This window comes from Bos indicus x Bos taurus, chromosome 7 (genome assembly GCF_003369695.1).
Source record: "Bos indicus x Bos taurus breed Angus x Brahman F1 hybrid chromosome 7, Bos_hybrid_MaternalHap_v2.0, whole genome shotgun sequence".
Taxonomy (NCBI): Eukaryota; Metazoa; Chordata; class Mammalia; order Artiodactyla; family Bovidae; genus Bos; species Bos indicus x Bos taurus.
Window position 1 is genome coordinate 24,393,462 of NC_040082.1, and position 16,004 is coordinate 24,409,465.

The window sequence follows — 16,004 nt, forward strand, 5'->3', positions numbered from 1 at the left end:
GGGAGAAATATCAATAACCTCAGATATGCAGATGACACCACCCTTATGGCAGAAAGTGAAGAGGAACTCAAAAGCCTCTTGATGAAAGTGAAAGTGGAGAGTGAAAAAGTTGGCTTAAAGCTCAATATTCAGAAGACGAAGATCATGGCATCTGGTCCCATCACTTCATGGGAAATAGATGGGGAAACAGTGGAAACAGCGTCCGACTTTATTTTTTGGGGGCTCCAAAATCACTGTGGATGGTGACTCCTTGGAAGGAAAGTTATGACCAGCCTAGATAGCATATTCAAAAGCAGAGACATTACTTTGCCAACAAAGGTCTGTCTAGTCAAGGCTATGGTTTTTCCAGTGGTCATGTATGGATGTGAGAGTTGGACTGTGAAGAAAGCTGAGTGCCGAAGAATTGATGCTTTTGAACTGTGGTGTTGGAGAAGACTCTTGAGAGTCCCTTGGACTGCAAGGAGATCCAACCAGTCCATTCTAAAGGAGATCAGTCCTGAGAGTTCTTTGGAAGGACTGATGCTAAAGCTGAAACTCCAATACTTTGGCCACCTGATTCGAAGATTTGACTCATTGGAAAAGACTCTGATGCTGGGAGGGATTAGGGGCAGGAGGAGAAGAGGACAACAGAGGATGAGATGGCTGGATGGCATCACCGACTCGATGGACGTGAGTCTGAGTGAACTCCAGGAGTTGGTGATGGACAGGGAGGCCTGGTGTGCTGCAGTTCATGGGGTCCCAAAGAGTCAGACTCGACTGAGTGACTGAACTGTACTGAACTGAATGTGGTAGACATGGGCTTCCCTGGTAGCTCACTGGTAAAGAATCAATCTGCAATGCAGGGAATGAGAGTTTGATCCATGGACCAGAAAGATTCCCTCGAGAAGGAAATGCAACCCACTCCAGAATTCTTGCCTGGGAAATCTCATGGACAGAGAAGCCTGGTGGTCTATAGTCTGATGCTACTGCTGCTGCTGCTAAGTTGCTTCAGTTGTGTCCAACTCTATGAGACCCCATAGACGGCAGCCCACCAGGCTCTGCTGTCCCTGGGATTCTCCAGGCAAGAATACTGGAGTGGGTTGCCATTTCCTTCTCCAATGCATGAAAGTGAAAAGTGAAAGTGAAGTTGCTCAGCCGTGTCCGACTCTTAGCGACCCCATGGACTGCAGCCTACCAGGCTCTTCCATGCATGGGATTTTCCAGGCAAGACTACTGGAGTGGGGTGCCATTGCCTTCTGTGGGTCTACAGTCTATGGGGTTGCAAAAGAGTCGGACACGATTTAGCGACTAAACAAAATGTGGTCGACATAAATGTAATTATGTGAGGTCTTTCACCTTGCTTTTTATCTGCACTTGAGAACTGGAGGTAGACAAAGACAATGGAATTGTCTGAGATTATTCACTTAATTATTCATTCCCTATGATTTGAACAGAAAGGACTACAAAAGGAAAGAACAGGTTAAAACAATTGTTAGAGGAGCTGAGGGAACAAATGTCAGGAAAGCTTCTATCAAAGAACTCAGTCTAACATATCAAAATGGATGGTCCTCAGTGTGCCTGGAGCAGCTTTACTGCTGTAGAAACTCTGGGAAGCTTTCACTCGTTCTTTCAGTCTGCATTTGTGAAGTGGATGGTTTGCCAGAACTTGCCAGGAAGCTGCCATGAAACGCAGATGTGTTCATGCAACTGACTGTACTTGTCTCAACAAATCCAGATTCTCCGGCTTTCAAAATTTCATGACAGTACCTCTCACTGGAAAACTCTAACCTTCGATAGAACCAAATAGGGGATCCTGTGAAATGTGGACCTTGATTTCTTTTCTGAGCCACACAAGAGCTCTTGAAATAGGCTGGTAGAGATGTCAGGTTGAGCACAGGTGATCCAGCATTCTGGCTTTTCCGCCTACTGATTTCTAGCTGAGCTTCAGATATATGCTCTGAAGTTTCTTTTTTTTTTTTTTTTAACGCACACTTCAACAGATTTATTTCTTTAAAGGAATGGATTTTGAAGAGAAAAAACATGGGGCAGAGAGGTATGGAATAGAAAATAAATACAAATGTAAGCTGTTTTACTAATTGCTTTATAACCACAAACTAGTACAGAGAATGCCCTGTACAAAACACAACAAAGGTTCAAAGATGGAGATGTTCCCTTAGGCAAGGCTGAAGACTTCAGTCTCTGGTATTTGGAATTTAGGCTGCAGTCCTTGTTTTTGGATGGATCACTGGGTGTGTGGCACAGTCCATGCTTTTAACCAGATTTGAACAGGAGAATGGCCACTTGGCCCAGGTAGAAGTAGATGAAGTGTTTGGTTTCATGTGTCACATAACTACCGAAGTTCCTCCCCACGATGCAGTGCCAGGTGGGGTTGTACTTCTTGTCAAACTCCTTCTTGATATGGGCCGCAATGTCCTTCTCTATATTATACTTTTCCAATGCCTGAGTAGCACACTCCACCGAGTCCTGTTGCATCTCCTCCGACATATCGGCATTCTTGATTACGGCCTTTCGGTCACACATGGTTACCAAGGAGCAGGGGCTGGCCGACTGCAACGGTCTCCTGGGGGAGGGGCTGGCGAAGCTCACACCCGCGTAGAGAGGCGGTCGCTACCGAAGCCGTGGCGCATCTCAAGAAGGAAAGTTATGACCAATCTAGATAGCATGTTGAAAAGCAGAGACATTACTTTGCCAACAAAGGTCCATCTAGTCAAGGCTATGGTTTTTCCAGTGGTCATGTATGGATGTGAGAGTTGGACTGTGAAGAAGGCTGAGCGTCGAAGTATTGATGCTTTTTAACTGTGGTGTTGGAGAAGACTCTTGAGAGTCCCTTGGACTGCAAGGAGATCCAACCATTCCATTCTGAAAGAGATCAGCCCTGGGTGTTCTTTGGAAGGACTGATGCTAAAGCTGAAACTCCAGTACTTTGGCTACCTCATGTGAAGAGTTGACTCATTGGAAAAGACTGATGCTGGGAGGGATTGGGGGCAGGAGGAGAAGGGGACAACAGAGGATGAGATGGCTGGATGGCATCACTGACTCGATGGACGTGAGTCTGAGTGAACTCTGGGAGTTGGTGATGGACAAGGAGGCCTGGTGTGCTGCGATTCATGAGGTCGAAAAGAGTCAGACACGACTGAGTGACTGAACTGAACTGAACTGAAATATATACTACACTATAGTTGTTATATAAAAGAGCCACAGTTGGCCATTGTGTAGTGGCCCTGGGTTGTTTATTTCCTCACTTCAGGTTGAGACATGGTGGTTCAAAAGCCTGTCAGTGCCAAACTTAGAATTTTAGGCATCCAATTATTTTTAAAGTAGCCCCTAAAGTAGATTTTTAGCTAATTAGAATCTGCCTGCTCTGCATACTTCACTGAGGAAACTTACCTCACTTCTGCTGGTCATTGCTAAAATAGACATCAAGTTGCTATTGGAGAAGGGAATGGCAACCCACTCCAGTATTCTTGCCTGGAGAATCCCGTGGACAGAGGAGCCTGACGGGCCACAGTCCATGGGGTCGCAAAGAGTCAGACACGACTGAGTAATTAACACTAACACTACAAGCTCCCTGGCCCACTGGAATCCTCTGACTCTCAGAGACTCCTCGCCCTGCTGCTGAGCAGCACACCTCGACAGGTTTGCTCTCTCTGCTATCCCCTCTCTCCCAAGAGTTACCTTGTTGTCATCATCATGTACCTCTTGATAATCTCATGCTGCTGTTAAGTAGCTCTGTCCAACTACAGCCCAATAAAACTTGTGTATGTCACATCATATCTTTTTCCTTGATAAGGCCCCTCCAATCCTTCTATCCTATAAAATAATTATAATTACAATACTTAAATATAAAGATTGGGGAGCCTTCTCAATCATCCTGATAACTTTATTTTAATGGAAATTGGGGCTATAAGCTGGTATTAAAACAAATACATAAATATTTTTGCAAATAAAATTTTTATAGTCAGCTGTGTATGGTTATCAGCATTGCTATTCATCAGGAAATGCTAATCAAAACCACAATGAGATCTTACCTTGCACTTGTCAAAATAGCTATCATCAAAGAGAACACAAATAATAAATGTTGGCAAGAATGTGGAGAAAACAGCATCCTCATACACTGTTGGTGGGAATATAAATAGGTGCAGTCACTGTGGAAAATAATATGGTGGTCTTTCAAAAAACTAAAAGAAGTAGAACTGCCGTATGAGTCAGCAGTTCCACTCCTGCAGGTGCATACAAACAAACAAACAAACAACATTAATTTGAAAAGATACAGGTACTCCAGTGTTCATGTTTTTGTTGTTCTTTAGTTTCTGAGTCATATCTGACTCTGCGACCCCATGGACTGTAGCTCACCAAGCTCCTATGTTCATAGGGTTTCCAAGACAAGAATACTAGAGTGGATTGCCATTTCCTTCTCCAGGAGATCTTCTTGACCCTGGGATCGAACCCCCGTCTCCTGCATTGACAGACAGATTCTTTATCACTGAACCACCAAGGAAGGCCCCCCGGCCAGCCCCCACCGACCAATGTTCATAGCAGGATTATTTAAAATTGCCAAGATATGGAAGTAACCTAAGTCCATCTGTCCATCAACAGATGAATGGATAAAGAAGATGGAATACTATTCAGCCATAAAAAAACAAAACATCACCTTTATCAGCATGGATGGACTTGGAGGGCATCATGCAAAGTCAGTAAGTCAGACAATGGCAAACACTGTATAATACCACTTATACGTGAAACCTAAAAAATACAACAAACTAGTGAATATAACAAAAAAAGAACTAGACTCACAGATATAGAGAACACATTATTGGTTACCAGGAAGATGAGCAAAGGGAAGGGAGGCAACCCAGGAGTCAGGGATCAAGAGGTATAAACTATCAGGTATAAAATATGCTACAAGGATATATTGTACAATGTGGGGAATACAGCATTTTATAATAATTATAAATGGAGTGCAACTTTTCAATTTGTGAATCACTATATCATACATCTATAACATAATATTATACATCAACTATACTTCAATGAAAATATTAAAAAATAAATACAGAATCATTATTATATGATATGGTTGCTGCTGCTGTTGCTGTCGATTCAGTTGTGTTCAACTCTGTGCGACCCCATAGACGGCAGCCCATCAGGCTCCCCTGTCCCTGGGATTCTCCAGGCAAAAACACTGGAGTGGGTTGCCATTTCCTTCTCCATATGATATGGTTACAATCCCTAATTGCTCAAGTAACCAAAAAGTTGGCTCATCTGTTAAAATGAAACATATTTTATTTATGTTTATTTGAACTTAAAACATATAAATATATTTTATTCACTCATATTTAGACATAGGGTTGAAACATTTTTTAAGTACATTTCTACTAATTGCAATTCTACTTTGTTATTTCTTACATATGCATTCTGAAAACATCATTAATTTTCAGTTTCTGTTTTACTCAAGTAGAGTGAAATCTTCGACACTCTTGAGGTAATTTGTAGATAGAATCTTTCTGGATGTTTCAAGTTGTACTCTCATTCTTTTGCAGTTGTCTCCCAGAGCATGGCAACCTACTTCAGTATTCTTATCTGGAGAATTCCATGGACAGAGGAGACTGATGGGCTACAGCCCATAAGGTCCCAAAGAGTCAGACACCACTGAACTGACTTGGTGTGCACCACACGCAGTCTTTTGGCCTTTAATGTTGCAGAGAAATCTGGGCCAATTGTATCTTATTCTTTTTATGTTGTTATTTTTTTTCCCCTAGATGGCTGTAGGATTCTGTCTTTACCTTTTAACTGCAATAATTCTTCTAGGTATATTTTGATGTTACTTTCTTTTTACTGATTTCCTGAAATATAACACTTACTCAGATCTCAGAATGAATTTTATTAGATAAAGAGAGTTTCCCATTATTTTTTTGATTATTGTTTCTGCTCCATCTATTCTTATATAATTTGAGCATTGCCAATCTGTTTTCCATATGGTTTATTTTTTCTTTCACTTGTTTATTCCTTCTTTTTATGCTTTAGAATAATTCCTAATATTTTCTTCTACATCATTAATTTGTTTTTGTAATATCTAATATGCTTTCCACTTAATTATATATAAAATTCAGATACTGTAATTTAGAAAAAAATAAAATATGTTCAGTTGTACTTATTTTACCTTTCCATTTTATTGGTAATTTATTCTAGATTTATATGTTCAGTGCCTCTGTGTAAACATAAAGATATTTTAAGCTTTTTTTTGGTCCTTTTTTCTATTTTAAAGAAAAACAATTCAGAATCTTTACAGTAGTGAAGACTGTATTCTTTGAAATTTGGAGTTTTTCTCCATGGCTTTTGGTGCTTCTGTTTTTACTCATTCTTACAGGCAACAGTCTATCCCAGCCCTACCATTCACTAGCTGAGTGATCTTTGACAAATTGTCTTGATTCTTTGTTCCAAAATGCCCTTATCTATAAAATAGGGTTTATAATAATAGTGCTCATTTCATAGAGTTGTTTTGATGATTAAGTTTGTCAATGCATTTTTTTCCTTCATCTTAGCTAAGAAGAGTGGTTGGCATAAAGTGGAAATGCAATAATCATTACATTGAAAGGAAAGAAGAAGAAAGGTTAGTTTCTAGGGGGAAAAAAAAGCTTTATTTTTTTCTATCCATGGCTCATTTTAATTTGCTATATGAGTGGTTCTCTTCTACTAGCACAAGTCTCATGACTGTTCTGGTCACTCTAGTATAGTTAAAACAATTCTCTGGCAAATCACAGAATCTTGTTTTAAGAACTAAAGTGTTTATAAATGCTTCAAAGTTAAAGCCTCTCCTTCCCCACAGTTTGAATGGCTTCAGGCTCAATGTCCGTTGTGGGTAAAGTAACTTTATCAGCATCTTTCATGTTTCCTGAGCTTTGTAGTCTTCCTCATCCCTCCTGGCTCACTGGCCCAGTTTCTGATCCTTTTCAGAATTTGGTGCTTGAAATTATGGAGTATAAATGGGGAGAATTAACATGCAGAAAAAGTCCTGCTTCTAATGTGACCTGGTATTGGAACTTTCCCCTTTGCAGATCACTGCCTTGTCATAGTGAAGGGGCCACTCACTGAAGCTATGAGCTGTGCTATGTAGGGCCACCCAAGATGGGTGGGTCATAGCAGAGAGGTTCTGACAAAATGACCCACTCCAATATACTTTCCATGAGAATTTCATGAACTGTATAAAAGGACAAAAAGATATGACACTAAAAGATGAGTCCCCCAGGTTGGAGGGTGTCCGATATGCTACTCAGAAAAAGTGGGAGAGAACTACTAATGGCCCAAGAAAGAATGATGTGGATGGGGCAAAGAGGAAACACTGCTCATTTAAGATGCCCTGGAGAAGGGAAAGGCTACCCACTCCAGTATTCTGGCCTGGAGAATTCCATGGATGTATAGTCCATGGGGTTGCAAAGAGTTGGACACGACTGAGCCACTTTCACTTTCACTGGTGATGACAGTAAAATCCAATGCTGTAAAGAACAATATTGCATAAGAACCTAGAATGGTAGGTCCATAAATCAAGATAAATTGGATGTGGTCAGGCGGGAGATGGTAAGAATAAACATCGACATCTTAGGAATCAGTGAACTAAAATGGACGGGAATGGGCGAATTTAATTCAGATGACCCTTATATCTACTACTATGGGCAAGAATCCCATAGAAGAAGTGGAGTAGCCCTTATAGTCAGCAAAAGAGTCTGAAATGCAGTATTTGGGTTCAACCTCAAAAATGACAGAATGATCTCGGTTTGTTCCCAAGGCAAGCCATTCAACATCATAGTAATTCAAGCCTATGCCCCTACCACCAATGCCAAAAAAGCTGAAGTTGATCAGTTCTAGGAAGACCTCCTAGAACTGACACCAAAAAAAGATTTCCCCAATTTCATCATTGGGGATTGGAATGCAAAAGTAGGAAGTCAAGAGATACGTGGAATAACAGGCAAGTTTGGCCTTGGAGAATAAAATGAAACGGGGGAAAGGCTAACTGAATTCTGTCAAAAGACTTCACTGGTCATAGCAAACACTCTCTTTCAACAACACAAGATAAGTCTTTACACATAGACATCACCAAATGATCAATACCAAAATCAAATTGATTATATTCTTTGTAGTTGAAGATAAAGAAGCTGTGTACAGTCAGCAAAAGAAGACCTGGAGCTGACTGCAGCTCAGATCATCAGCACCTCACAGCAAAATTCAGGTTTAAACTAAAGAAAGTGGGGAAAACCAGCAGACCAGCCAGATATAACTTAAATCAAATCCCTTATGAATATGCAGTGGTGATAGTGAATAGATTCAAGGGATTAGATCTAGTAAACAGTATGCCTAAAAAACTATGGATGGAGGTCCATCATTTTGTACAGGAGGCAGCAAACAAAATCATCCCCCCAAAAACAAAAGCAAAAAGGCCAAGGGTTGTCAGAGGAGGCTTCACAAATAGCTGAAGAAAGAAGAGAAGTGAAAAGCAAGGGAGAAAGGGAAAGGTACATCCAACTAAATGCAGATTTCCAAAGAACAGCAAGGAGAGACAATAGACCCTTTTGCAATGAACAGTGCATAAAACTAGAGGAAAAAACAGAAGGGGAAAGACTAGAGATCTCTTAAGAAAAATTGGAAATATCAAGGTAACATTTCACCCTTAGATAGGCACAATAAAGGACAGAAATGGTAGAGACCTGGTAGACATTGAAGAGATCAAGAAACGATGGAAAGAGTACATGGAAGAGCTGAACAAAAAAAAGATCTTAATGAATTGGATTACTATGAATTTGTGGTCTGGAGTGTGAAGTCAATGGGCCTTAGGAAGCACTGTTGTTAATAAAGCTAGTGGATGCAACAGAATTCCACTAGAGCTATTCAAAACCCTGAAGGATGGTGCCATCAAGGTACTCATTATGTCAGCAAATCTGGAAGACCCAGCAATGGCCACAGGACTGGAAAAGGTCAATCCTCATCCCAATTCCCAAGAAGGGCAGTAATAAAGAATGTTGAAATCACTGGACAGTTGCACTCATCTCCCATGCTAATAAGTTCATGCTTAAAATTTTGTATGCTAGACTTCAGTGTTATATGAACCAAAAACTTCCAGATGTCTAAGTTGGGTTTAGGAAAGGTAGAGGAACCAGAGATCAAATTGCCAACATTCACTGGCTCATAGAGAAATCAAGGGAATTCCAGAAAAACATCTACCTCTGTTTCATCGACTACACTAAATCTTTTGAATATGTGGATCATAAAAAACTCTGGAAAACTCTTAAAGAGATGGGAATACCAGACCATCTTACCTGCCTTCTGAGAAACCTGTATGAAAGTAAAGAAACAATAGTTAGAACCCTGTATGGAAGAACTGATTGGTTCAAGATTGAGAAAGGAGTATGACAAGGTTGTCTTGTTGTCTCCCTGTTTGTTTAACCTATACGCTGAGCACACCATGAGAAATGCTGGGCTAGATGAGTTACAAGCTGGAATCAAGATAAGCGGCAGAAACATCAACAACCACAGATATACAGATGATACCACTCTATTGGCAGAAAGCTAAGAGGAACTAAAGAGCCTCTTGATGAGGAAGAAGGAGGATAGAGAGAGTGAAAGACCTGACTTAAAACTAAATATTAAAAAAACTAAGATCATAGCATCCAGCCACATCACTTCACGGCGAATAGAAGGGGAAAAGGTGGAATTAGTGACAGATTTCCTCTTCTTGGGCTCTAAAATCACTGCAGATGGTGACTGCAGCCATGAAATCAGAAGGCAACTGCTTGTTGGCAGGAAAGCTATGACAAACCTAGACAGTGTTGAAAAGCAGAGACATTACTCTGCTGACAAAGGTCCATATAGTGAAGGCTATGGTCTTCCCAGTGGTTGCCTACGGTTGTGAGAACTGGACTGTAAAAAAATGGAGCACCAAAGAATTGATGCCTTTGGATTATGGTGCTAGAGAAGACTCCCGAGAGTCCCTTGGACAGCAAGGAGATCAAACCAGTCAATCTAAAGATAGGTAAACCCTGAATTCTCATTAAAGGGACTGATGGTGAAGCTGAAGCTACCATAAGTTGGCCTCCTGATGTGAACAGCTAACTCATTGGAAAAGTCCCTGATGGTGGGAAAGATTGAGGGCAGAAAGAGAAGAGGGAGTCAGAGGATGTGATGGCTGCATGGCATCACTGATGCAATGGACATGAACTTGGGAAAGCTTCAGGAGATGGTGAGGAACAGGGAGGCCTGGCAGGCTGCAGTCCATGGGGTCACAAAGAGTCAGACACAACTGGGAGACTGAACAGCAACAAAAATTGTAACTTTATAGGCATATTGATGCTCAAAACTGACTTGTTTTGGGGACTTCTCTGGTGGTCCAATTCCTGGTCAGGGATTGAGATCCCACATGCCACAACTAAAGGTCCCATGTGCTGCAACTAAGCCCCAGTAGAGCCAAAAAAACAGCTGACTTGTTTTCTTGGCAGGCATTTTTAATTGTTTACAGGCTGATGCACTGGAAGCTCCACCATCTTGGATGTGGAACTCTACTTTAAACCTCTCTTGACCTCCCAGCCCTCCTTAGACCTAGGAATTTGCTAAGGTCCCCTTCACTTTGCCAGGCCTGAACCATTTAAATGGTCCTTTAAGATAACTAAAGCTGGGGACTGTCCTGAAAATCCTCATCCTTGAGTGGCCAAACAGTGGTAGGAGTCTACTGTTAGAGCATTATTACAATCTGCCCCCATCTTTTAGTCCTCATTCTGTTTGAGTTCCTGGAGGACAGAGGATTTTCATTAAAAACTTACAGATCCACTAGGACCGAAACCTCCATAACAGATCATAACACCAAGAAGGAAAAGAGGGATCATTTTCCTTTTTTTCACCAGGGCCATGTTACAGATTTGGCATTTGAGCTTTCTGTTGTGTCAGTGGCAGTAATTTACTGGAGAGTGTGTTGTCTGGAAGAAGACTGTGAAGATTCTGATAATAGATCCTAATGACAGGGCCCTTAGCAGACATGATATAAGATTCAGCTTTGCGTGGTAAAATGGAATGTTCAGGGCTAAAGCAGTAGGACTCAGTTGTGACAGTCACAGCAGCAATGACATGAAAAATTCATGGGTGTCAGATGGTAGTAATGTCACCATGGGGGCTACCTTGCCCAGCAAAGGCAGAGCATTAAATGGGTAACACTGTAGGTCCAAGAATACTTTAGGTACCCTAGGGAACCTCTATGCTTATTTTAGGAGACTGTGAAGTACTTATATGTTTAGATTTGCACAGCTGAGAGAAAGATCCAGCCTCCAAATGAGTCATCAATGTTACTAGTATTTATGTTGTTTCATGTAGCTGACAAGGCTCTTCAAAAACATAGGTTATTTGTGAATTTTAATAACCTTTAAATGATAAACAGAGTAGATAATGGTACGTTAAGAAGTTAAATGCAATCACAATTCGGATTGAAACAGAAATTCTAGCTACTTTGAAGTTAAAAGTTTTAGAAAGTGGTATTAATTTTCAGAACATCAAACGACAGTAATTTTAGTGTTACTGAATGAATCAAAGTGTTCGTATAACTTCCAGATTTTCCTGAATTTTAAAATATTATTCTTAATTGCTTGCTGCTAAGTGGCTTCAGTTGTATCCGACTCTGTGTGACCCCATAGACGGCAGCCCACCAGGCTGTCCATCCCTGGGATTCTCCAGGCAAGAACGATGGAGTGGGTTGCCATTTCCTTCTCCAATGCATGAAAGTGAAAAGTGAAAGTGAAGTCACTCAGTTGTGTCCGACTCCTAGCGACCCCATGGACTGCAGCCTACCAGGCCCCTCCATCCATGGGATTTTCCAGGCAACAGTACTGGAGTGGGTTGCCATTGCCTTCTCCTCTTAATTGCTTAGTTACTGCTAAAATTTTAAATTCTAAGCACGGAAACAAAAATGTCCCTGCATTTGTTAATGAGAAGCCTAACGTATTTTAAAGGAAATTACAACTAGAAAACATCTGTAGTCTCCTACATTCTATTTTTAGAATCTGAAAATTATACATTATATTGTTACTATAAGAAGTTTTACCAAAAATTACAAAAATTTCATGGTTCTTACGTCAACTCTTTTGGCACTTCAATTACTTATCTGTTTTTAGATTTATGCTATTCTCTTTCTATATAAGTTGTTCTTTCCTATAACTAACTTATAGCAGTCATATCAGAATCCAAAATCTATTAAAACCAGACTAATATTCTTTTCCCTGAGAAATTTCTCTTGACCATATGAATCAGAAATAGATTCTCCTTAAATTCAGCTTTAATTGAATTCCGTGATGAATTTTATTTCATAGTATTTATTATGGAATACTTGGCAGTATACATGCTTCAACACCTGTCTAGACTCTATTACCAAATCTGAGCATGTTATAGGGGCTTCCTCAGTGGCTCAGTGGTAAAGAATCTCCCTGTCAATGCAGGAGACACAGGTTTGATCCCTGGGTTGGGAAGATCCTTTGGAATAGGAAATGGCAACCCACTCCAGTATTCTTGCCTGGGAAATCTCACGGATAGAGGAGCCTGGTGGGCTACAGTCCATGGGGTCACAAAGAATTGAACACGACTGAGCAACTGAGCATGAGCCTGTTATATCTCCCAAGATGGGGTCTCTAGTATTGGACACTGTAGACAGCTGATGCTCAGTAACAGTATCAAATAGATAATTTTTGCTCTGCTTACAGATAACTTGACTACATGTTGAAAATCTGTAAGTAAAATTTTAGACTTTTTATTTATTAGAAGAAAGACAACACAGTAGGAAAGTAGGCAAAGAATGGAAATAAGAATTTCATAAAAGAGCAAATCTAAATGGCTATAAAATGAAAAGGTACCAAACTCACTGAGAGACTGGGGAAATGAGAAAGAAAATTATGATGTGACATAACTTCCCACTCATCAGACTGGCAAAACTAAAAAAAGACAGTGATAGCATAACCTCTGGTAGTATGTGGACAAAATGGTCCTTCCTGAACTTCCAGTGAGAGACATGAGCTTGAGCGACTTCTTGGAATGTTATATGACAACATAATAAGAATAAAAGAGTATTACTTTTGACCTGTCATTTCCACTTTTGGGAATGTATCCTCCAGAAGAAGATAAAAAAAATCCTGCAGATTGATTATTACAACATCTTTGTAGTGTGAAAAGCTTGAAATAAAGTAAAAGCATGCTAGTAGGTGAATGGTTAAATACATTTTAATATATTACTTGAAATTATCCTGCCAATAAAATACTTAGTTCTGTAAATTTTGGCTCACAAAATAATGTTCAAAATTACATGAAGAAAGAGTCTGTAGAGTCATAGATGAGGCGAAAAGGTAAAGATTATTCCTGGACATACCAGCTCACTGAGGTCTCACTTCCCCTAACCTCTTCTAGTATGTGTCTGTATCATCTAGGATTTGTTGACATGGTGCTTTCTATCTCTAGCTGGCTATTTTAATGTGTATATCTTGCTTCCTTAGTCCCTTGATGTTTTATGTTTTCTCTTCACAATGTTATGGGCTTCCCAGGTAGCTCAGTGGTAAAAAAAATCTGCCTGCCAGTGGAGGAGATGCCAGAGATGCAAGTTTGAGGCAAGTTTGATCCCTGTGTTTGGAGGATTCCCTGGAGGAGGAAATGGCAACTCACTCCAGTATTCTTGCCTAGGGAACTCCATGGACAGAAGAGCCTGGTGGGCTACAGTCCACAGAGTCGCAAAGAGTCAAGACATGACTGAGCATGCATGCACTGCACTTCATAATGCTAAGGTTTACTCTCTGTGCTTAGTAGGCAGACAGGAAATCTTTTTTGATTGGCTGGTTGTTTCCCTCAGTAAAACTTAACAGACCACAGACCCGAGGTCTTGGTATTTATCAGTAAAACCATTTCCTTTTCCTGTTCCATTGTGCATTGAGGGGTATATATACTGTATTCAATTATTCAATCATCTTGCTGAAAACTGGGAGAGTCTATTTCTAACTGAACATAATAAAAAAGTAAAATCATTGCCATTAATAAATAACATAACATATGTGTCTGTTTTCCAAAAGTAAGCAGAGTTTGAGTGAGTATTCATGTTGTTCAAGATTAGGTAAATCACCACAGACAAGGAAATTTATGCCATAACTCATATGATCAGATCAAAACAACAGTCATTTTCTCTGCCAATGATTCCTATTAAATGAATTGTATGCTAACCATTTCCAATAATGAGTTGAGTTTAATAAATTATGTACTCTTCATAACTTTTTAATGTACATCCTTCCAAGACTGGCCTGTTCCCAGAAGGGAATTTATCAAACTGTTTCTGCACATCCGAAATAAAAGCAAAATGAATGAAATTGAGGTGATTGAAGCATAACTAGTGCTAATGGGATTGGTCTTGCTTCACTTTCTCTGTCACCCTCCAGACATGAGAAATTTCCTACAAGTGGCTCAATGTTATCTTTTTTTCCTGAGTCTTTGTTTTTCCTATAAATATTAGATATTGGCTACAGACAACAACAGGATAGTGTTTGCGATTGATCTGTGAAATTTTCTATTTCATGAAAAACTTTATTTCTGAAATAGAATATGTAAACTGAGGCCACTGAGAATATACAAACCCACACACACATGCACACCTAAAGATGTATATGAGAGACCATGGACAATATATCCAACAATTTCTTTTAATGTTTGATGCTGGTAGTATAACAAAGGAACATGAAAGGAGAAACAAATCACAAGTGATACTAGAGATACTTCTTAGGTTTTCAGAAACCACACAGAGAAAGTAGATTCTATGGGCTAAGACTCACTTAATAGCTGTAACATTCAGTTTTGCATTCTACACCAGTGATCTGAAGTCATCATTTTTTTTATTATTCTCTTTATTATATAATCAATATAATTGAACAGACTTCTTTTAATTCAAAAATAAACTTGATTTTTGGAAGACATCATATAATTCTGTTGTTTTGATGTGCTAAGTTATGTTCAACTCTGCGAACCATGGACTGTACCCTGCCAGGCTCCTCTGTCCATGGGATTTCCCAGGCAAGAACACTGGAGTGGGGTGCCACTTTCTTCTCCAAGGGATTTTTCCAACTGAGGAATCCAACTTACATCTCCGGCATTGTCAGGAGCATACTTTGCTACTGAGTCACCAGGAAAGCCCATCATATAATTAATCCCAATCCATTTTGTATCATCTAGTGTATAGAGAGAATATACTAGATTTTATTGGAAGGGAAAGAAGAATTCTTTATTAACTTTATATATAAATAGAAAGTTTATTTTCAAAACATGACACTATTAAGATAAAGCATTTTTCAATGGTACAGGTGGTAAAGCAGGTGATTTTTGCACTTACTACCCCAAAGAGAAAGGAAAAATATACCCATTAAAATGCAGAGTTCGAGAGAATAGCAAGGAGAGATAAGAAAGCCCTCCTCAGTGATCAATGCAAAGAAATAGAGGGAAACAATAGAATGGGAAAGACTAGAGATCTCTTCAAGAAAATTAGAGATACCAAGGGAACTTTTCATGCAAAGATGGGCACAAGAGAGGACAGAAATGGTATGGACTTAATAGAAGCAGAAGATGTTAAAAAGAGGTTGCAAGAATACATAGAAGAACTGCACAAAAAAGATCTTCATGACTCAAATAATCATGATGGTGTGATCACTGACATAGAGCTAGTTATCCTGGATTGTGTAGTCAGGTGGGCCTTAGGAAGCATCATAATGAGCAAAGCTAGCTAGCTATGAGCAAAGTTGAGCTATTTCAAATCCTAAAAGATGATGCTGTGAAAGTGTTGCACTCAATATGCCAGCAAATTTGGAAAGCTCAACAGTGGCCACAAACTGGAAAAGGTCAGTTTTCATTCTAATCCCAAAGAAAGGCAATGCCAAAGAATGCTCAAATTACTGCACAATTGCAGTCATCTCACACGCTAGCAAAATAATGCTCAAAATTCTCCAAGCCAGGCTTCAACA

The 16,004-nt window shown here is 39.8% G+C and overlaps 1 protein-coding gene across 1 annotated transcript; it reads right to left on the minus strand.

Moving 5' to 3' along the window:
* Nucleotides 1-1,966: 1,966 nt before the first annotated feature.
* Nucleotides 1,967-2,632, minus strand: LOC113895027 (dynein light chain 1, cytoplasmic). Its single transcript, XM_027545669.1, has one exon. The coding sequence runs from the start codon at nt 2,518-2,520 to the stop codon at nt 2,251-2,253; it is 270 nt and encodes an 89-aa protein (XP_027401470.1). The 5' UTR covers nt 2,521-2,632; the 3' UTR covers nt 1,967-2,250.
* Between the last annotated feature and the right edge of the window lie 13,372 nt (nt 2,633-16,004).